This window comes from Aegilops tauschii, chromosome 2, assembly GCF_002575655.3.
Source record: "Aegilops tauschii subsp. strangulata cultivar AL8/78 chromosome 2, Aet v6.0, whole genome shotgun sequence".
Classification (NCBI taxonomy): Eukaryota; Viridiplantae; Streptophyta; class Magnoliopsida; order Poales; family Poaceae; genus Aegilops; species Aegilops tauschii.
The window spans coordinates 206,995,519-207,019,252 of NC_053036.3; the positions used below are offsets into that span (position 1 = coordinate 206,995,519).

At 45.8% G+C, this 23,734-nt stretch overlaps 1 protein-coding gene across 1 annotated transcript; it reads left to right on the plus strand.

Moving 5' to 3' along the window:
- Positions 1 to 19,750: 19,750 nt before the first annotated feature.
- LOC109738044 (probable 5'-adenylylsulfate reductase 1, chloroplastic) lies at positions 19,751 to 23,495 on the plus strand. The gene is made up of 6 exons (XM_020297150.4): positions 19,751 to 20,364; positions 20,661 to 20,952; positions 21,893 to 22,241; positions 22,381 to 22,518; positions 22,610 to 22,927; positions 23,025 to 23,495. The coding sequence occupies exons 1-6, from the start codon at positions 20,307 to 20,309 to the stop codon at positions 23,253 to 23,255; spliced, it is 1,386 nt and encodes a 461-aa protein (XP_020152739.1). The 5' UTR covers positions 19,751 to 20,306; the 3' UTR covers positions 23,256 to 23,495.
- Positions 23,496 to 23,734: the final 239 nt, after the last annotated feature.

The following is a 23,734-nucleotide window of genomic DNA, read 5'->3' on the forward strand; positions in this document are numbered from 1 at the left end:
AGTATTCAAAAAGGGTCTTCCAAGAATAATAGACATACTATCGTCCTCGGAAATATCAAGAATAACAAAGTCCATTAAAATAGTAACGTTTGCAACCATAGTTCTCTTTCTTTACCATGCTTCCTAGCAACAAAGTCTCTCTTATCATAACGTTGATTCGTTGATTGTGGGTTATCAAGATCAACAGCAGGTTCAATTTCTACATCTTTGTTATTACTAGGTTGAGCATCAACATGAACATCATCATTAACATTATCACTAGGTTCATGTTCATCACCAGATTGTGTTTCAGCATCAGAAATAGTATATATCATTGGGATTCTCAGGTGTGTCAATAACAGGTTCACTAGAAGCATGCAAAGTCCTATCATTTTTCTTTTTCTTCCTTTTAGAAGGACTAGGTGTATCAATATTATTTCTCTGAGAATCCTGCTCAATTCTCTTAGGGTGGCCCTCAGGATACAAAGGTTCCAGAGTCACTTTACCTCCTCTAGTTGCAACTCTAACAGCAAAGTCATTATTCTTACTATTCAATTCATTGAGCAAATCATTATGAGCTTTAAGTACTTGTTCTACTCGAGTGGTAACCATAGAAGCATGTTTACTAATGAGTTTAAGTTCACATTTAACTCTAGACATATAATCACTCAAGTGTTCAATCATATGAGCATTGCGTTTTAATTGTCTACCAAAATAAGCATTGAAATCTTCTTGCTTAACCATAAAATTAGCAAACTCATCTAGGCATTGGCTAGCAAACTTAGTAGGTGGGATTTCAGATTTATCATATCTATAGAGGGAATTTACCTTTACTACCTGTGTCGGGTTATCAAGACAATGTATTTCTTTGATAGGTGGTAAATTAAGACCATGTATTTCTTCAACAGGAGGTAAATTCTTAACGTCTTCAACTTTAATACCTTTTTCTTTCATAGATTTCTTTGCCTCTTGCATATCTTCAGGACTGAGAAATAGAACACCCCTTTTCTTCGGAGTTGGCTTACGAGTTGGTTCAGGAAGTGTCCAATTATTTTCATTAGTCAACATATTATTCAATAGTAATTCAGCTTGATCAACTGTTCTTTCCGTGAAAACACAACCAGCACAACTATCCAGGTGGTCTCTGGAAGCATCGGTTAGTCCATTATAAAAGATATCAAGTATTTCATTTTTCTTGAGAGGATGATCAGGCAAAGCATTAAGTAATTGGAGAAGCCTCCCCCAAGCTTGTGGGAGACTCTCTTCTTCAATTTGCACAAAATTATATATTTCCCTTAAAGCAGCTTGTTTCTTATGAGCAGGGAAATATTTAGCAGAGAAGTAATAAATCATATCCTGGGGACTACGCACACAACCAGGATCAAGAGAATTAAACCATGTTTTAGCATCACCCTTTAATGAGAACGGAAATAATTTAAGGATATAGTAGTAGCGAGTTTTCTCATCATTAGTGAACAGGGTGGCTATATCATTTAATTTAGTAAGATGCGCCACAACAGTTTCAGATTCATAGCCATAGAAAGGATCAGATTCAACTAGAGTAATTATCTCGGGATCAACAGAGAAATCATAATCCTTATCAGTAACAAAGATAGGTGAAGTAGCATAAGCAGGATCATATTTCATTCTAGCATTCAGAGTTTTTTCTTTCAGCTTAGCTAATAATTTCTTAAGATCACTTCTAGCATTGCAAGCAAGAAAGTCTCTAGCAGTTTCTTCATCCATAACATAACCCTCAAGCACAACAGGCAATTCATATCTAGGGGGAGAATCTTCATCATCACTTTTATCAATATTATCAGTTTCAGTAATTTCATTCTCTCTAGCCCTAGCAAGTTGTTCATCAAGAAATTCACCAAGTGGCACAGTAGTATCAAGCATAGAAGTAGTTTCGTCATAAGTATCATGCATAGCAGAAGTGGCATCATCAATAACATGCGATATATCAGAATTAATAGCAGAAGCAGGTTTAGGTGTCGCAAGTTTACTCAAAACAGAAGGTGAATCAAGTGCAGAGCTAGATGGCAGTTCCTTACCTCCCCTCGTAGTTGAGGGATACATTTTGGTTTTCTCGTCTTTCAAGTTCTTCATAGTGACCAGCAGATATAAATCCCAAGTGACTCAAAGAATAGAGCTATGCTCCCTGGCAACGGCGCCAGAAAATAGTCTTGATGACCCACAAGTATAGGGGATCGCAACAATTTTCAAGGGTAGAGTATTCAACCCAAATTTATTGATTCGACACAAGGGGAGCCAAAGAATATTCTCAAGTATTAGCAGTTGAGTTGTCAATTCAACCACACCTGGATAACTTAGTATCTGCAGCAAAGTATTTAGTAGCAAAGTAATATGGAAGTAACGGTAACGGTGACAAAAGTAACAGTGATAGTTTTGTAGTGATTGTAATGGCAGCAACGGAAAAGTAAATAAGCAAAGAACAATATGTGAAAAGCTCGTAGGCATTGGATTGGTGATGGAGAATTATGCCAGATGCGATTATTCATGCAACAGTTATAACATAGGGTGACACATAACTAGCTCCAATTCATCAATGTAATGTAGGCATGTATTCCGAATATAGTCATACGTGCTTATGGAAAAGAACTTGCATGACATCTTTTGTCCTACCCTCCCGTGGCAGCGGGGTCCTAATGCAAACTAAGAGATATTAAGGCCTCCTTTTAATAGAGTACCGAACCAAAGCATTAACACATAGTGAATACACGAACTCCTCAAACTACGGTCATCACCGGGAGTGGTCCCGATTATTGTCACTTCGGGGTTGCCGGATCATAACACATAGTAGGTGACTATAGACTTGCAAGATAGGATCAAGAACTCACATATATTCATGAAAACATAATAGGTTCAGATCTGAAATCATGGCACTCGGGCCCTAGTGACAAGCATTAAGCATAGCAAAGTCATAGCAACATCAATCTCAGAACATAGTGGATACTAGGGATCAAACCCTAACAAAACTAACTCGGTTACATCATAAATCTCATCCAACCCATCACCGTCCAGCAAGCCTACGACGGAATTACTCACGCACGGCGGTGAGCATCATGAAATTGGTGATGGAGGATGGTTGATGATGACGATGGCGACGGATTCCCCTCTCCGGAGCCCCGAACGGACTCCAGATCAGCCCTCCCGAGAGAGATTAGGGCTTAGCGGCGGCTCCGTATCGTAAAACGCGATGAATCCTTCTCTCTGATTTTTTTATCCCCGAACACGAATATATAGAGTTGGAGTTGAGGTCGGTGGAGCTCCAGGGGGGGCCCACGAGGCAGGGGGCACGCCCAGGGGGCAGGCGCGCCCCCACCCTCATGGACAGGGTGTGGGCCCCCTGGCCTTGATTCTTTCGCCAGTATTTTTTGTTGTTTCCAAAAATAATCTCCGTGAAGTTTCAGGTCATTCCGAGAACTTTTATTTCTGCACAAAAATAACACCATGGCAATTCTGCTGAAAACAGCGTCAGTCCGGGTTAGTTCCATTCAAATCATGCAAGTTAGAGTCCAAAACAAGGGCAAAAGTGTTTGGAAAAGTAGATACGACGGAGCGTATCACACAACATCAACACTGTCTCTCAAGACACTTACATCATCAGAGAGCGCCTCGGTCCATAGTTGTCTAATAGCCAAACCACTAGCCCACAAATTAGCCAACGAGTGAGCTAGCTTATTACAATCCCGCGTGGCAAAAATAAAACTACAACTATTGAAGTTCTGACGAGCAAATAATTTAATCTCTTTAAAGAGAGTTCCTTCGGGCGCGAGGTCATACTCATTTGCTTGTAGAGCTCGGACCAACCTCTGACAATTAGTCTCAAATTGCACATTCATCATACCCTAGTTTGTTGTTGCGTGTAAAGCCTGTGTGCAAGCCATTGCTTCTGCCTGGATAACATTGCCAACGTACTTCAGGTTCCCAACTCCTGAGCCCATCACATCCCCATGCCAATCACGTATCACAAAAAGCCGTTCTCCATTGTTATTCTGTGCATTGAAAGCTCCATTGGCATTGATTTTCAGGATGCCACCTGTAGGTCGCTTCCATGTTTGTACCTCTTTGGCTATTGTCTTGTGACGCTCGGATAATTAAGCTACAGTAACCCTCTCCTAATGATGCCATGTCACCGCTGTCACTGTAGTTAATCTCGTGATGGTTGAAAAAACGATTCAAATTCAAATTTAAAATAAAGACAAACAACAAAAGTTTTCAAATATTAAAACTAAAATGTTCGGTTGGTGCCAAATAATGCATAGGTAATTATCGTCAAAAACCACACCTTTATAAAATGTTTAAGTAAACTAAAATAAATAAAACAGTAGCTAAAACAATTAAATAAATGCCTTTTGAATTTTATAAAATATTAAACTATTTTAATTTGGGTTGAGAATTAATGTGGCAATAGTATATTTAAAAGTATTAATTTAAGTGCTAGTGATAATTTTTATAAAACTAAAATAAAAGAAAACTAAAAGTAAAACAGTAAAAGAAAAATAAATAAAAAGAAAAGAAACAAAACAGAAAAATAACTAACAAAAAAGAGAGGAGAAAATAACCCTCGGGCTCCGGCCCAGCAGGCCTGCAGCCCAACCGGGCCACCAGGCCGGCCACTCCCCATATCCCCCTCTCACCCGAAACCCTAACCCCCCACGCACACCACTCCCCCACTCGCGCCCCCACTCTCCCCCTCCCTCCCCCGATCCAGATCGGATCGGGCTCGACGCCGCCGCCTCGCCCTCGTCCGTCGCCGCCCGGAGCACGACCTCGCCGGCGCCTCCTCCGCGCCGGACTGCCTCCTCGTCGCCGTCGTCCCCATCAACCACCCCGACCACCGCTGCCCCGAACCCTACTAACCCGCCGTGAGCCGTGCCCCTCCTCTCTCTCCCTCGCCCCGTGCTCGTCCCCTCCCCTGCTCGCCGCTCGGGGCCGCGCCCTGCCCCCGCGCGCGCGCCCGAGCCTCGCCTCGCTCTGCCGCTCCACTCGCCGCGGCCACCCGCACGCACGGGCGCCCCTCCTCCCTGCGCTCACCTCGCCCCCTGCACCGCCCCACGCTCCGCCGCGCCGCACCTGCCCCGCCGTCGCCTCTGCCACTTTGCCCCGCGGACACTTCCTCCGCCCCGCACGGCGCTCGCCGCTCGCCCCGCCTCCGCCCGCCGTGGCCCTCGTGCCCCGCTGCGGCAACCCCCCGCCATGGCCACGGCCCCGCCCTGCCCCGGGCAGGCTACGGGCGCCCGTCGCCCACGCCCACGCCCACGCCCGCGCCGCACATGCGCGCCGCGCCCGCGCCCGCCTGTGGCCCCTGGGCCACTGCCAGGTGGGGCCCCGCGCCCCTGAGCCACTGCCCCTGGGCCCGAACCCCCTATGGGCCACAGACAGGTGGGCCCCGCGCCTAGAACGTAATTTAAAAAAAGGGAATTAAAAAGAATAATAATATATAACTAAATAAATAAATAAAGAAAATAAAAATAAAAATAAAAATAAAATAATTAATTAATTAGTTTAATTAATAGTTAATTAACCCTAATTACCCTAATCAGTCTATGACATGTGGGACCCACGTGTCAGATGACTGCTGACGTCAGCATGATGTCATGCTGATGTCATCGCAACACTGTTTCGGATAATGTATATATTAAATAATTAAATAAATTCCAGAAATTAATAAATTATTTTAAAATCAATATAAAATAAACCGTTGCTCAGATGAAAATACTTTGTACATGAAAGTTGCTCAGAACGACGAGACGAATCCGGATACGCAGCCCGTTCGTCCACCACACATCCCTAGCATAGCAAACAGGCAACTTTCCCCCTCCGGTTCGTCTGTCCGAAAACGCGGAACACCGGGGATACTTTCCCGGATGTTTTCCCCCTTCGCCGGTATCACCTACCACTATGTTAGGTCACCCCTAGCACCGCATATTGCCGTGTCTTGCTTTGTGTTACATTTGATTGCTCTGTTATTTATTGTGTTCCCCCTTCGTTACTTCTTTTCGGTAGACTCTGAGACCGGTGCCGATGTCCGTGTGTTCGACTACACCGAAGATGACCCCTCCTTCTTGCCAGAGCAACCAGGCAAGCCCCCCCCCCTTGATCACCAGATATCGCCTACTCTACTCTCTACTGCTTGCATTAGAGTAGTGTAGCATGTTACTGCTTTCGGTTAATCCTATTCTGTTGCATAGCCTGTCATTGTTGCTACAGTTGTTTCCCTTACCTGCTATCCTACTGCTTAGTATAGGATGCTAGTTTTCCATCAGTGGCCCTACATTCTTGTTCGTCTGCTGTGCTATACTATCGGGCCGTGATCACCTGGGCGGTGATCACGGGTATATACTTATATACTATATACATGACACATGTGGTGACTAAAGTCGGGTCGGCTCGTTGAGTACCCGCAAGTGCTACTGATGAGGGGGCTGAAAGGACAGGTGGCTCCATCCCGGTAGAGGTGGGCCTGGGTTCCCGACGGCCCTCGACTGTTACTTTGTGGTGGAGCGACAGGGCAGGTTGAGACTACCTAGGAGAGAGGTGGGCCTGGCCCTGGTCGGCGTTCGCGGATACTTAACACGCTTAACGAGATCTTGGTATTTGATCTGAGCCTGGCCATTTGGTCTATACGCACTAACCAACTACGCGGGAACAGTTATGGGCACTCGACATCGTGGTATCAGCCGAAGCTCTTTTTAACGTCAGTGACTGAGTGGCGCGCGCCGCATTGGACCGTAAGCTCGCGCTTGTATTAAGGGGGCTAGGTCTGCTTCCGGCCGTGTACGCAACGTGCAGGTGTGCAATGGGCGATGGGCCCAGACCCCTGCGCGCATAGGTTTTAGACCGGCGTGCTGACCTCTCTATTGAGCCTAGGTGGGGCTGCGACGTGTTGATCTTCCGAGGCCGGGCATGACCCAGAAAAGTGTGTCCGGCCAAATGGGATCGAGCGTGTTGGGATATGTGGTGCACCCCTGCAGGGAAGTTTATCTATTCGAATAGTCGTGTCCCTCGGTAAAAGGACGACCCGGAGTTGTACCTTGAACTTATGACAACTAGAACTGGATACTTAATAAAACACACCCTTCCAAGTGCCAGATACAACCCGGTGATCGCTCTCTAACAGGGCGACGAGGAGGGGATCGCCGGGTAGGATTATGCTATGCGATGCTACTTGGAGGACTTCAATCTACTCTCTTCTACATGCTGCAAGATGGAGATGGCCAGAAGCGTAGTCTTCGACAGGACTAGCTATCCCCCCTTATTCTGGCATTCTGCAGTTCAGTCCACCGATATGGTCCTTTACACATATACCCATGCATATGTAGTGTAGCTCTTTGCTTGCGAGTACTTTGGATGAGTACTCACGGTTGCTTTTCTCCCTCTTTTCCCCTTTCTATACCTGGTTGTCGCAACCAGATGCTGGAGTCCAGGAGCTAGAGATCCCGAGGATGTTTCTACATGGAGTTCGGCTTCGAGGAGTAGTTAGGAGGTCCCCGGCAGGAGGCCTTGCCTTTTCGATCGTTGCTACTTTTGTGCTAGCCTTCTTAAGGCAAACTTGTTTAACTTATGTCTGTACTCAGATAGTGTTGCTTCCGTTGACTCGTCTATGATCGAGCACTTGTATTCGAGCCCTCGAGGCCCCTGGCTTGTATTATGATGCTTGTATGACTTAGTTATGTTGTAGAGTTGTGTTGTGATATCTTCCCGTGAGTCCCTGATCTTGATCGTACACATTTGCGTGCATGATTAGTGTACGGTCAAATCGGGGGCGTCACATGTCTGCCCCTTCTGCTTTGTGCACAACAAGATAGATTCAGAGGTCCAATACCTGATGTTTCCTTCGAACTCCTCGGCATGGCCTGTTTTCTCTCAGCGTTTATCTTATTTCGGCAGCTCCATCAGCACCAAAGCATGCATGTTATAAGCACGCATTTCTCCTAAGGGAGCTCCATATTTTATGCACAAACTCCATGGTGTTCATGCATTCAGACAACTGACTACGTAGTTCCTCCAGTTGCATGCATCGCCATACTTTTTTCACTTCCTTGCATTTCAGGAGTAAATGGGCACCATCCTCATCCAATCCGCGGAAACAAACTCACCGAGTTTCACATTTGATTCCTCTCCGGTTTAGGGTAAGTAGCAGTGGTAAGCTACTATGTGCTAGACGCCATACAAATTGCTGGTGTTGGGGAACGTAGTAATTTCAAAAAAATTCCTATGCACACGCAAGATCATGGTGATGCATAGCAACGAGAGGGGAGAGTGTTGTCCACGTACCCTCGTAGACCGACAGCGGAAGCGTTATCACAACGCGGTTGATGTAGTCGTACGTCTTCACGATCCGACCGATCAAGTACCAAACGCACGGCACCTCCGAGTTCTACACACGTTCATCTCGATGACGTCCCTCGAACTCCGATCCAGCCGAGTGTTGAGGGAGAGTTTCGTCAGCACGACGGCGTGGTGACGATGATGATGTTCCACCGACGCAGGGCTTCGCCTAAGCTCTGCAACGGTATTATCGAGGTGTAATTTGGTGGAGGGGGGCACCGCACACGGCTAAGAGATCTCAAGGATCAATTGTTGTGTCTATGGGGTGCCCCCCTGCCCCCGTATATAAAGGATGGAGGAGGGGAGGCCGGCCAGCCCCTGGGGCGCGCCAGAAGGTTGGAGTCCTACTAGGACTCCCTAGTCCTAGTAGGATTCCTCCTCCCACATGGAATAGGAAAAGGGGAAGGAAAAAAGAGAAGGAAGGAAGGAGGCGCCCCCTTTCCCTAGTCCAATTCGGACCAGACCAAGGGGAGGGGCGCAGCCACCTTTTGAGGCCTTTCTCTCCTTTCCCGTATGGCCCATTAAGGCCCAATACGAATTCCCGTAACTCTCCGGTACTCCGAAAAATACCCGAATCATTCGGAACCTTTCCGAAGTCCGAATATAGTCGTCCAATATATCGATTTTTACGTCTCGACCATTTCGAGACTCCTCGTCATATCCCCGATCTCATCCGGGACTCCGAACTCTTTCGGTACATCAAAACTCAATAAAACTGTCATCGTAACGTTAAGCGTGCGGACCCTACGGGTTCGAAAACTATGTAGACATGACCGAGACACGTCTCCGGTCAATAACCAATAGCGGGACCTGGATGCCCATATTGGCTCCCACATATTCTACGAAGATCTTTATCGGTCAGACCGCATAACAACATACGTTGTTCCCTTTGTCATCAGTATGTTACTTGCCCGAGATTCGATCGTCGGTATCTCGATACCTAGTTCAATCTCGTTACCGGCAAGTCTCTTTACTCGTTCCGTAACACATCATCCCGCAACTAACTCATTAGTCACAATGCTTGCAAGGCTTATAGTGATGTGCTTTACCGAGTGGGCCCAGAGATACCTCTCCGACAATCGGAGTGACAAATCCTAATCTCGAAATACGCCAACCCAACAAGTACCTTTGGAGACACCTGTAGAGCACCTTTATAATCACCCATTTACGTTGTGACGTTTGGTAGCACACAAAGTGTTCCTCCGGTAAACGGGAGTTGCATAATCTCATAGTCATAGGAACATGTATAAGTCATGAAGAAAGCAATAGCAACATACTAAATGATCGGGTGCTAAGCTAACGGAATGGGTCAAGTCAATCACGTCATTCTCCTAATGAGGTGATCCCATTAATCAAATGACAACTCATGTCTATGGCTAGGAAACATAACCATCTTTGATTAACGAGCTAGTCAAGTAGAGGCATACTAGTGACACTCTGTTTGTCTATGTATTCACACATGTATTATGTTTCCGGTTATCACAATTCTAGCATGAATAATAAACATTTATCATGATATAAGGAAATATATAATACTTTATTATTGCCTCTAGGGCATATTTCCTTCAGTCTCCCACTTGCACTAGAGTCAATAATCTAGTTCACATCGCCATGTGATTTAACATCAAAAATTCACATCACCATGTGATTAACACCCATAGTTCACATCTCTATGTGACCAACACTCAAAGGGTTTACTAGAGTCAATAATCTAGTTCACATCGCTATGTGATTAACACCCAAAGAGTACTAAGGTGTGATCATGTTTTGCTTGTGAGATAATTTTAGTCAACGGGTCTGTCACATTCAGATCCGTAAGTATTTTGCAAATTTCTATGTTTACAATGCTCTGCACGGAGCTACTCTTAGCTAATTGCTCCCACTTTCAATATGTATCTAGACCGAGACTTAGAATCATCAAGATTAGTGTCAAAACTTGCATCGACGTAACCCTTTACGACGAACCTTTTGTCACTTCCATAATCGAGAAACATATCCTTATTCCACTAAGGATAATTTTGACCGCTGTCCAGTGATCTACTCCTAGATCACTATTGTACTCCCTTGCCAAAATCAGTGTAGGGTATACAATAGATCTGGTACACAGCATGGCATACTTTATAGAACCTATGGCCAAGGCATAGGGAATTACTTTCATTCTCTTTCTATCTTCTGCCGTGGTCGGGCTTTGAGTCTTACTCAATTTCATACCTTGTAACACAGGCAAGAACTCTTTCTTTGACTGTTCTATTTTGAACTACTTCAAAATCTTGTTAAGGTATGTACTCATTGAAAAACTTATCAAGCGTCTTCATCTATCTCTATAGATCTTGATGCTCAATATGTAAGCAGCTTCACCGAGGTCTATCTTTGAAAAACTCCTTTCAAACACTCCTTTATGCTTTGCAGAATAATTCTACATTATTTCCGATCAACAATATGTCATTCACATATACTTATCAGAAATATTGTAGTGCTCCCACTCACTTTCTTGTAAATACAGGCTTCACCGCAAGTCTGTATAAAACTATATCCTTTGATCAACTTTATCAAAGCGTATATTCCTACTCCGAGATGCTTGCACCAGTCCATAGATGGATCGCTGGAGCTTGCATATTTTGTTAGCACTTTTAGGATTGACAAAACCTTCTGGTTGCATCATATACAACTCTTCTTTAATAAATCCATTAAGGAATGCAGTTTTGTTTATCCATTTGCCATATTTCATAAAATGCGGCAATTGCTAACATGATTCGGACAGACTTAAGCATAGATACGAGTGAGAAACTCCCATCGTAGTCAACACTTTGAACTTGTCGAAAACCTTTTGCGACAATTCTAGCTTTGTAGATAGTAACACTACTATCAGCGTCCGTCTTCCTCTTGAAGATCCATTTATTTTCTATTGCTTGCCGATCATCGGGCAAGTCAACCAAAGTCCACACTTTGTTCTCATACATGGATCTCATCTCAGATTTCATGGCCTCAAGCCATTTTGCGGAATCTGGGCTCACCATCGCTTCTTCATAGTTCGTAGGTTCGTCATGGTCTAGTAACATAATCTCCAGAACAGGATTACCGTACCACTCTGGTGCGGATCTTACTCTGGTTTACCTACGAGGTTTGGTAGTAACTTGATCTGAAGTTACATGATCATCATCATTAACTTCCTCACTAATTGGTGTAGAAGTCACATGAACAGATTTATGTGATCCATTAAGGGAGCAGGTACAGTTACCTCATCAAGTTCTACTTTCCTCCCACTCACATCTTTCGAGAGAAACTCCTTCTCTAGAAAGGATCCATACTTAGCAATGAATGTCTTGCCTTCGGATCTGTGATAGAAGGTGTACCCAACTGTCTCCTTTGGGTATCCTATGAAGACACATTTCTCCGATTTGAGTTTGAGCTTATCAGGATGAAATTTTTTCACATAAGCATCGCAACCCCAAAATTTTAAGAAACGACAACTTTGGTTTCTTGCCAAACCACAGTTCATAAGGCGTCGTCTCAACGGATTTTGATGGTGCCCTATTTAACGTGAATGTAGCTGTCTCTAATGCATAACCCAAAACGATAGTGGTAAATTGGTAAGAGACATCATAGATTGCACTATATCCAATAAAGTACGGTTATGACGTTCGGACACACCATTATGCTGTGGTGTTCCAGGTGGCATGAATTTGTGAAACTATTCCACATTGTTTTAACTGAAGGCCAAACTCGTAACTTAAATACTCTTCTCCACGATCAGATCGTAGAAACTTTATTTTCTTGTTACGATGATTTTCTGCTTCACTCTGAAATTATATGAACTTTTCAAATGTTTCAGACTCTTATTTCATTAAGTAGATATACCCATATCTGCTCAAATCATCTGTGAAGGTCAGAAAATAATGATACCTGCTACGAGCCTCAATATTCATCGGACCACATACATCTGTATGTATGATTTCCAACAAATCTGTTGCTCTCTCCATAGTTTCGGAGAACGGCGTTTTAGTCATCTTGCCCATGAGGCACGGTTCGCAAGCATCAAGTGATTCATAATCAAGTGATTCCAAAATCCCATCAGTATGGAGTTTCTTCATGCGCTTTACACCAATATGACCTAAACGGCAGTGCCACAAATAAGTTGCACTATCATTATTAACTTTGCATCTTTTGGCTTCAATATTATGAATATGTGTATCACTACGATCGAGATCCAACAAACCATTTTCGTTGGTGTGTATGACCATAGAAGGTTTTATTCATGTAAACAGAACAACAATTGTTCTCTAATTTAAATGAATAACAGTATTGCAATAAACATGATCAAATCATATTCATGCTCAACGCAAACATCAAATAACACTTATTTAGTTTCAACACTAATCCCGAAAGTACAGGGAGTGTGCGATGATGATCATATCAATCTTGGAACTACTTCCAACACACATCGTTACCTCGCCTTTTACTAGTCTCTGTTTATTCTGCAACTCCCGTTTTCGAGTTACTACTCTTTAGCAACTGAACCAGTATCAATTACCGAGGGGTTGCTATAAACACTAGTAAAGTACACATCAATAATCTGTATATCAAATATACCTTTGTTCACTTTTACTAGTCCCTGTTTATTCTGCAACTCCCGTTTCGAGTTACTACTCTTAGCAACTGAACCAGTATCAATTACCGAGGGGTTGCTATAAACACTAGTAAAGTACACATCAATAATCTGTATATCAAATATACCTTTGTTCACTTTGCCATCCTTCTTATCCACCAAATAGTTGGGGTAGTTCCGCTTCTAGTGACCAGTCCCTTTGCAGTAGAAGCACTTAGTCTCAGGCTTAGGACCAGACTTAGGCTTCTTCACTTGAGCAGCAACTTGCTTGCCGTTCTTCTTGAAGTTCCCCTTCTTCCCTTTGCCCTTTTCTTGAAACTAGTGGTCTCGTCAACCATCAACACTTGATGTTTTTCTTGATTTCTACCTTCGTCGATTTCAGCATCACGAAGAGCTCGGGAATTACTTTCCTCATCCTTGCATACTATAGTTCATCACGACGTTCTACTAACTTGGTGATGGTGACTAGAGAATTCTGTCAATCACTATTTTATCTGGAAGATTAACTCCCACTTGATTCAAGCGATTGTAGTACCCAGACAATCTGAGCACATGCTCACTAGTTGAGCGATTCTCCTCCATCTTTTAGCTATAGAACTTGTTGGAGACTTCATATCTCTCAACTCGGGTATTTGCTTGAAATATTAACTTCAACTCCTGGAACATCTCATATGGTCCATGACGTTGAAAACTTCTTTGAAGTCCCGATTCTAAGCCGTTAAGCATGGTGCACTAAACTATCAAGTAGTCATCATATTGAGCTAGCCAAACGTTCATAACGTCTGCATCTGCTCCTGCAATAGGTCTGTCACCTAGCGGTGCATCAAGGACATAATTTTTCTGTGCAGCAATGAGGATAATCCTCAGATCACGGATCCAATCCGCATCTTTGCTACTAACATCTTTCAACATAATTTTTCTCTAGGAACATATCAAAAATAAACACAGGGAAGCAACAACGCGAGCTATTGATCTACAACATAATTTGCAAAATACTATCAGGACTAAGTCCATGATAAATTTAAGTTCAATTAATCATATTACTTAAGAACTCCCACTTAGATAGATATCCCTCTCATCATCTAAGTGATTACGTGATCCAAAGCAACTAAACCATGTCCGATTAACACGTGAGATGGAGTAGTTTCAATGGTGAACATCACTATGTTGATCATATCTACTATATGATTCACGCTCGACCTTTCGGTCTCTGTGTTCCGAGGCCATATCTGTATATGCTAGGCTCGTCAAGTTTAACCTGAGTATTCCACGTGTGCAACTGTTTTGCACCCGTTGTATTTGAACGTAGAGCCTATCACACCCGATTAACACGTGGTGTCTCAGCACGAAGAACTTTTGCAACGGTGCATACTCATGGAGAACACTTTTATCTTGAAATTTTAGTGAGAGATTATCTTATAATGCTACCGTCAATCAAAGCAAGATAAGATGCATAAAGGATTAACATCACATGCAATCAATATAAGTGATATGATATGGCCATCATCATCTTGTGCTTGTGATCTCCATCTCCGAAGCACCGTGCTTGTGATCTCCATCTCCGAAGCACCGGCATGATCACCATCGTCACCGGCGCGACACCTTGATCTCCATCGTAGCATCGTTGTCGTCTCGCCAACTTATTGCTTTTACGACTATCGCTACCGCTTAGTGATAAAGTAAAACTATTACATGGCGATTGCATCTCATACAATAAAGCGACAACCATATGGCTCCTGCCAGTTGCCGATAACTCGGTTACAAAACATGATCATCTCATACAACACATTATATCACATCATGTCTTGACCATATCACATCACAACATGCCCTGCAAAAACAAGTTAGACGTCCTCTACTTTGTTGTTGCAAGTTTTACGTGGCTGCTACGGGCTTAGCAAGAACCGTTCTTACCTACGCATCAAAACCACAACGATAGTTTGTCAAGTTGGTGCTGTTTTAACCTTCGCAAGGACCGGGCGTAGCCACACTCGGTTCAACTAAAGTGAGAGAGACAGACACCCGCCAGTCACCTTTAAGCAACGAGTGCTCCGAACGGTGAAACCAGTCTCGCGTAAGCGTACGCGTAATGTCGGTCCGGGCCGCTTCATCTCACAATACCGCTGAACCAAAGTATGACATGCTGGTAAGCAGTATGACTTATATCGTCCACAACTCACTTGTGTTCTACTCGTGCATAGCATCAACGCATAAAACCAGGCTCGGATGCCACTGTTGGGGAACGTAGTAATTTCGAAAAATTTCCTACGCACACGCAAGATCATGGTGATGCATAGCAACGAGAGGGGAGAGTGTTGTCCACGTACCCTCGTAGACCGACAGCGGAAGCGTTATCACAACGCGGTTGATGTAGTCGTACGTCTTCACGATCCGACCGATCAAGTACCGAACGCACGGCACCTCCGAGTTCTACACACGTTCAGCTCGATGACGTCCCTCGAACTCCGATCCAGCCGAGTGTTGAGGAAGAGTTTCGTCAGCACGACGGCGTGGTGACGATGATGATGTTCCACCGACGCAGGGCTTCGCCTAAACTCCGCAACGGTATTACCGATGTGTAATTTGGTGGAGGGGGGCACCGCACACGGCTAAGAGATCTCAAGGATCAATTGTTGTGTCTATAGGGTGCCCCCTGCCCCCGTATATAAAGGATGGAGGAGGGGAGGCCGGCCAGCCCCTGGGGCGCGCCAGAAGGTTGGAGTCCTACTAGGACTCCCTAGTCCTAGTAGGATTCCTCCTCCCACATGGAATAGGAAAAGGGGAAGGGAAAAAGAGAAGGAAGGAAGGAGGCGCCCCCTTTCCCTAGTCCAATTCGGACCAGACCAAGGGGAGGGGCGCAGCCACCTTTTGAGGCCTTTCTCTCCTTTCCCGTATGGCCCATTAAGGCCCAATACGAATTCCTGTAACTCTCCGGTACTCCGAAAAATACCCGAATCATTCGGAACCTTTCCGAAGTCCGAATATAGTCGTCCAATATATCGATTTTTACGTCTCGACCATTTCGAGACTCCTCGTCATATCCCCGATCTCATCCGGGACTCCGAACTCTTTCGGTACATCAAAACTCAATAAAACTGTCATCGTAACGTTAAGCGTGCGGACCCTACGGGTTCGAGAACTATGTAGACATGACCGAGACACGTCTCCGGTCAATAACCAATAGCGGGACCTGGATGCCCATATTGGCTCCCACATATTCTACGAAGATCTTTATCGGTCAGACCGCATAACAACATACGTTGTTTCCTTTGTCATCAGTATGTTACTTGCCCGAGATTCGATCGTCGGTATCTCGATACCTAGTTCAATCTCGTTACCGGCAAGTCTCTTTACTCGTTCCGTAACACATCATCCCGCAACTAACTCATTAGTCACAATGCTTGCAAGGCTTATAGTGATGTGCATTACCGAGTGGGCCCAGAGATACCTCTCCGACAATCGGAGTGACAAATCCTAATCTCGAAATACGCCAACCCAACAAGTACCTTTGGAGACACCTGTAGAGCACCTTTATAATCACCCATTTACGTTGTGACGTTTGGTAGCACACAAAGTGTTCCTCCGGTAAACGGGAGTTGCATAATCTCATAGTCATAGGAACATGTATAAGTCATGAAGAAAGCAATAGCAACATACTAAACGATCGGGTGCTAAGCTAACGGAATGGGTCAAGTCAATCACATCATTCTCCTAATGAGGTGATCCCATTAATCAAATGACAACTCATGTCTATGGCTAGGAAACATAACCATCTTTGATTAACGAGCTAGTCAAGTAGAGGCATACTAGTGACACTCTGTTTGTCTATGTATTCACACATGTATTATGTTTCCGGTTAATACAATTCTAGCATGAATAATAAACATTTATCATGATATAAGGAAATATATAATACTTTATTATTGCCTCTAGGGCATATTTCCTTCAGCTGGATCTTTAGCTGACATGGAATCTCCCAAATGCTTTTCCAGGGGAAAGTATCAGACGTCCCGAGGAACTAGGGAGGGGTGCATCTCTATCTTGCACAAAGACTTTATATGCAGATTTGACTGAGAATTGTCCCTTACTGTCATAGTACCAATCATGGAAATCCCCATATTCCTCATTGATGGGTGTTGATAGTATTATTCTTGCACAAAAATGCTTCTCACCAACGCTTCATCCCAGGTGCCACTTTCTAGGTCTATAAGCTCATACACTCTAGTGAGGACTCATGTACCTCTCTGTGTCAATGGTATCCTCAATCCTTGTCTGTTCAGCCATGGATCTTTCCATATATTAACATTCGCGCCATCACCAATCATATATACGAGCCCCTTTTCAGCAGATCAACTCCCTTTAGGATACTTTGCCAAGTATATGAGATCCCATGGGCCGGCTCCGCATCCAGAATCTATGTGCTGGGGAAATAGTGGGCTTTCAGTACTCTAACACAGAGCGACTTGGGCTTGGTTAGGATCCTCCATTCCTGACATGCCAACATGGCAAGGTTGAAACCATAAAGGTCCCTAAACCCCGTACCACCGTCCTTCTTTAATTTTGTTAGCGTCTCCCAGCTCAACAGGTGAATAGTGCTCTGTTTATCTTGCTTTGCCAACCAAAACCTGCAGACCATCGTTCCCATCTCCTCACATAGAGATTTTGTTAGATCGAAGCATGACATGGCAACTGTCGGGATGTCTTGAGCGCACGCTTTAAGGAGCAAATCTTTCCCCATGTTGGACAATAGCTTCTCTACCTAGCCTTGAATCCTCTGCCAAATTCTTTCCTTCAAATGCTTAAAAGGTTGTTTCCTTGCTTGTCCAACATATATCGACAACCCCAAGTACCTCTCGGATCAAGCTTCTACATTTATATGTAATTCCATCAAGACTTCTTGTTTCTGGCCCAGCCTCATATTCCTACTAAACATGACCGAGGATTTGTCATAGTTTACAGTCTGCCCCGAGCACACCTAAGTATGTAGTATGTTTTGCAGATATCTGGCACTCTCGCTTGACGCTTTGATCAGTACCAATGGGTCGTCTGCAAACAATATATGGTTGAAACTCAGAGCTTCATTACTTATACAAATCCCTTTAAGATTACCTCCCAGCTTAGATTTTATTGAGAAGTGACGAAAAACCCTCCTGCGCAAATAAGGAAGAGATAAGGTGATAAAGGGTCACCTTGGCGCAGCCCTCTCTGGGGCAGCAACACATCTGTACAATCCCCATTCACCTTGAACCAATATGCCACTGTGGTGACACGCATCATGATTTTCTTGATCCACCCCTCGTTGAAGCCCAATCTTTGCATCATCTTCTCCAAAAAAACATTCCACCCTATCGTAGGCTTTACTCATATGCAATCCCATCACAACATACCCTTCTTCCCCCCTTCTCTTTCTCTGCATGAAGTGTGTGCATTCATAAGCCAGCAAATGTTATTGGTTATCTACCATTCCGGCACAAAAGCACTCTGGTCTGGGGAAATGACATCAGGGAGTATATGTGTAAGTCTATTTGCAAGTACCTTAAACACGAGCTTGTACACCACATTGCACAGACTAATATGCCTTAGATCCTTCATACACTCTGGGTTCTTAACCTTTGGGATCAATACCATCGGTACAAGAGTTTGAGTGTCCAACACTAGTAGCCTTCCATGGGCGCTTCAATAGGATGTGTTGGTTTTTTTTGTTGCTACAAAAAGTGTCCGCTTACGCAAGGAAAAGGTAGTCCAGAAGAAGAAGAAAAGCAACGAAGCGCTCGTGCCTTTCACGACATCGATGCCAGGCTAAATCCTAGGATCGGGCGGGATTTTAACGTAATTACCAGGAATCAAACCCCGGCGCCCATCATAAGCGTCTGCGTTGTAGATGCCCTTAGATTGTTTAGATACATTATGTTCTAGTTTGACTCTTTAACTCCATCAGACAATTGTTAAGTTGAACAAATGATGTTTATCGCTCCAAGCCGTGCTGAGTTAAATTGCCTTTGTTTTGTTTTTCTGTTATCGTTCTAAAACTTGACCTTAATTGGGCAGAGTTTCCCTATTAATACTTTTTCAAACGGATGTATCTACACATATTTCAGTGTTAAATACATCCATTTAACCTCTATCCTAAATTGGCATTGTAAGGATATGAACAACGATAATACTGCAGGTACGATATGATGATCAAATTCATCGGATGCGAAAATTCTTCTTCTTTTCGAGAGTACGCAAATCGCGTACCTTAGCTTTATAGAAAAGAGAAAACAATGTACAAGAGTTTGTGATGCACAGCCAACGGTCACAAGCCGACCGAGGCCACGCGAGAACTCCAACTCCACACACTACGTTAACTCCTCAGAAAATGGTTTCAACTCCACGCCCTCCCGTTCTCGCCCAAGTGCGAAGTTCATCTAGAATCCTATTCACAAGATCAGCCACCGAACTGGGTGTGGCCACCGAGCGGAAAACCCATTCATTCCTTTGCTTCCATATATGCCAGCACATTAGCACCAAACTATCAAAAGCTTTGCGTATCTCTTTATCCAGCCGTTTTCGGGTACTGCCCCACCATGACTCCAGATGGTCGCTCACCACCGGTGCAAGGGCCGGGGCAGCCCTGGTGTTGGAAAGAATGTTGTGCCATACTTGACGCGAGTAGACGCACTGGATCAGAAGATGATCAACATTATCCTCCTCCTAGCCACAGAGATAACATGGTGAGGGGCTATCTTGCAGCCCGTGTCGCAGCCTCCGATCAGATGTCCAGATTCTATGTTGCATAGCAAGCCACATGAATATCTTGCAGGTGAGAGATGCCGCATAGGTCACACTGAGAAAAGCATTTGATATGCGGAGGGCCGAAGTGTACACCTGCTTGGAGTTCCATGGCCAAACTGCCTCCTCCCACTCGGATGCGAAAATTCTAGAGACGGACCAGAGACCTCACCTGTGACCGTGAGGCAGACGGCTATAGGCCGATCGAGGCATGCAGACGGCCACACCCATACACCAATCCACCTCACCACATCCCGGCGTCAGCCCTGCAGTCATGTGGCAGTGGCACCCACACGGCGTGCCGGTCCTTTCCACGGTGCCAAGTGACGCCACTGCTTCGATCGGCCAGGGAACCCTCTCACGCTTCTGGCCAATAGAAGCACGACACGTGAACCTCCCGGCTGCTGCCCCCAGAACCCGTCCAGATACAACGAACCTGGCCTCCCGCCCGAGCTATATGTAACCACTCAGCCCCGTTTCCCCCGCCACAGAGAAAATCACAGGAGTTAAAACACATTTGCCAGCTCCGACAAACATCCCTGCGCATTTGAGAGGGAGGAGGGATTCATTCAGCGGCCGGTAATCAATGGCTTCCGCTACTGCTTCCGTCTCGTCGCACTCCAGCGCCCTGCGCGATCTCAAAGGTGAGCCTGCTGTCCGAGTTCGGTTCCTGTTCTGAATTCAGGGTTTTGTGGGGAATCAGCCTTGGCGCATGTTCTGGTAATTTATGTTTATGATTTGGGGCAAATGATATGGTCACACGGTCGCATTTCCTCCAAAATTTTGACAGGTTTTTGTTTGAATTTGAGTATTTTGCGCCATCTGTTGCGCATTCCATTTCCATGAGAACGTTTGGCGACGCGAGGCATCAGATTCTTGGATGTGAAATTGCGCGAGAACAATCCGTCTAAATTTGTTCCCTGATTTTTCGCCCGTGCAGCCGCGAGGATTGGAGCCGTGAGGCAGCAGGTGGCCGTGGTTCCAGCGGGCCTGCCGGCAAAGGCGCCCAAGGGCCAGCGCGCGAGGGCGGTGCGCCCGCTGTGCGCGGCGGAGCCAGCGAGGAAGCCAGTGTCGGCCTCCGCGGCCTCGTCGCCGGTGGCGCCGGTGGAGGAGGAGGAGGCATCTGCCGTGGACTACGAGGCCCTGGCGCAGGAGCTGGTGGGCGCGTCGCCGCTGGAGATCATGGATCGTGCGCTCGACATGTTCGGCTCCGAAATCGCCATCGCCTTCAGGTGAGACACACGCACAGCTCTTGGCTCTTTACGATCCCTTGTTTTCGATGAGGTTTCCGACCCTAGCGTACTCGTTTGTACGCTTTCGTGCTTGGGCTCTGGTGCCCGTGGCATCTCGGTATCTTTCGAACGGGTGGTCGTGGAGATTCCTGGCATTGCCGAGCCAACCTGATCCTCATCTGATAGCTCAGTGCACGATTGTGATCTCATTGCCGGGCTGGCAAGTGGATTAGTTACCGCTGGATGATGCTCTTCATGTCCTAAAGCTTGTGTTTTCAAAGTACTCTGGTTTCATGATTTTTGTCATGAGGTCTGAGGCGATGTACTCAAATCAAATATAGTAAATGGGTCGGATCGGTTTCGCAACAAACCCGTCTATTACCTGCTCCTCATGTATCTAGACTGGTGAACAAGACCGGGAGGGCGTCTAGGTTCATTTTCTCCGTTGTACGGGACTCTTCTTGGACCGGAGCTAGAATCATGGCCCACCAACCACGCACAAGCGGACAGAATATTTGCTTGACTATCATATATACGGAACATAAAAAAGGTGTGGCGTCAAAAATCGACAGCGGCCTAATAGATTCCGTTACGTACTACTCCTAGTAGTATAGCACTTTTTTCATTTAATATAAAGCTATATGGATACCAAACGGAGAACAGAAGACTGAAACGCAACCTGAACCAGTCGTGTAGTGTAAGTAGCAGCAATTCTATGTAGGATTGCTAAGTACTAGTACGCCAAACAATCAAACAATCTGACGTCACCCACTTATTTGGGCTGTATGTATGTACTATATCACGGACCCAAGGATAAAGAACATGACTGTACTCATGGGACGAAGGGAGTATATCTGAAGTACTAGTAGCAAATCTTTCATCACACGCACAAGGAACTTGTTGTCGTTTCACTGATTTGAATTCACTCTGGATTGTGCAGTGGTGCCGAGGACGTGGCCCTCATCGAATACGCGAAACTGACTGGACGCCCCTTCAGCGTGTTCAGCCTTGACACTGGGCGGCTGAACCCAGAGACATACGAACTCTTCGATAAGGTGGAGAAGCACTACGGTATCCACATCGAGTACATGTTCCCTGAGGCCAGCGAGGTGCAAGACCTTGTGAGGAGCAAGGGCCTCTTCTCTTTCTACGAGGACGGCCACCAGGAGTGCTGCAGGGTGAGGAAGGTTCGGCCCTTGAGGAGGGCCCTCAAGGGCCTCAAGGCCTGGATCACCGGGCAGAGGAAGGACCAGTCCCCTGGCACCAGGGCCAGCATCCCTGTTGTTCAGGTATGATGATACTCCATGCACCATGACACCACCTGCATTTTTCAGTATCAATCATGTGAAAAAGATGCATTTTGATATTGCGTCTTCAACTCTTGATGTTTCGACACCTGATAATCATTTGAATTTTTGGTTGGTCCAGGTTGATCCGTCTTTTGAAGGGCTGCACGGTGGAGCCGGTAGCTTGATCAAGTGGAACCCTGTGGCTAATGTCGATGGCAAGGATATCTGGACCTTCCTCAGGACCATGGATGTCCCTGTGAACACCCTGCATGCTCAAGTAAGTGCCCCCCGGTTGCAGAGGTTTAATACGGACATGCAATATGGTAATTTCAGAGGAATTTACACGCACTTTGACTTTTGTGTTTCAGGGCTACGTCTCCATTGGGTGCGAGCCGTGCACCAGGCCCGTGTTGCCGGGGCAGCACGAGAGGGAAGGGAGGTGGTGGTGGGAGGACGCCACGGCCAAGGAGTGCGGCCTCCACAAGGGTAACATCGACAGGGAAGATCAGGCACCCAAGGTCGGCGTTAACGGCAATGGCTCGGCCGAGGCCCGCGCCCCAGACATCTTCCAGAGCCAGGCCATCGTCAACCTCACCCGTCCCGGGATCGAGAACCTCCTGCGGCTCGAGAACCGCGCCGAGCCGTGGCTCACCGTCCTCTACGCTCCCTGGTGCCCATACTGCCAGGTACATCTATTTTGCAACCACGAGTAGATTCTGTTTCAATCTACCGTCAGGAACTCAGAACATGGTTTGCTGACGCTTGTGGTGTGTTGTCGTGCAGGCGATGGAGGCGTCCTACGTTGAGCTGGCCGAGAAGCTGAGCGGCTCAGGCATCAAGGTGGCCAAGTTCCGCGCAGACGGCGAGCAGAAGCCATTCGCGCAGGCGGAGCTGCAGCTACAGAGCTTCCCGACGATCCTCCTCTTCCCCGGCCGCACCGTGAAGCCTATCAAGTACCCGTCCGAGAAGAGGGACGTCCAATCCCTCCTCGCCTTCGTGAACAGCCTCAGATGAGTGGTCAGAGAACCGGAGAACCATCGTTCTCTGCATTGGTACCGGCGGTGTCTAGGCACTATTATGTAGTGGTAGCAAGAGAGGATGGTTCAGAACATCAACGGAAATGTTGGAGACAAAGGAGTGTGGGGAGGCGGGGACAGCGGCTCAAAGCCCCTCCATTATAATGGGGTGGGGATTTGTGTGTAGTTGTAGCTAGATGATTGTAAGGAAGTTCAAATAAGAGTACTAGTTTTGAAATTTTGATCCAAGGCTTCATCCAGAGTTTGGACCATGTATTCTATGCGCTCTGTCTTTTGGTTCACTCGCAGTCACTCGGTCTCTCTTGTGGTTCAGTCCCTCCCTAGTCACAGGCAGTTACCCAAAAAAAAAGTAGTCATGGGCCAGCTATCTCTACTCCTATAAAAGACTCAGTTGGTGATGATGGTGTGTCTGCCGTCCGTCATTTTCTCTACTCCTAAAGACTCAGTTGGTGATGA

Excerpts from the sequence above, each read along its gene's own strand:
- LOC109738044 (XM_020297150.4), top strand. The coding sequence starts at position 20,307 with ATGGCTTCCGCTACTGCTTCCGTCTCGTCGCACTCCAGCGCCCTGCGC. Across the intron at positions 20,365-20,660 it reads CGCCCTGCGCGATCTCAAAG|CCGCGAGGATTGGAGCCGTG; the intron begins GTGAGCCTGCTG and ends TCGCCCGTGCAG. Across the intron at positions 20,953-21,892 it reads GAAATCGCCATCGCCTTCAG|TGGTGCCGAGGACGTGGCCC; the intron begins GTGAGACACACG and ends TGGATTGTGCAG.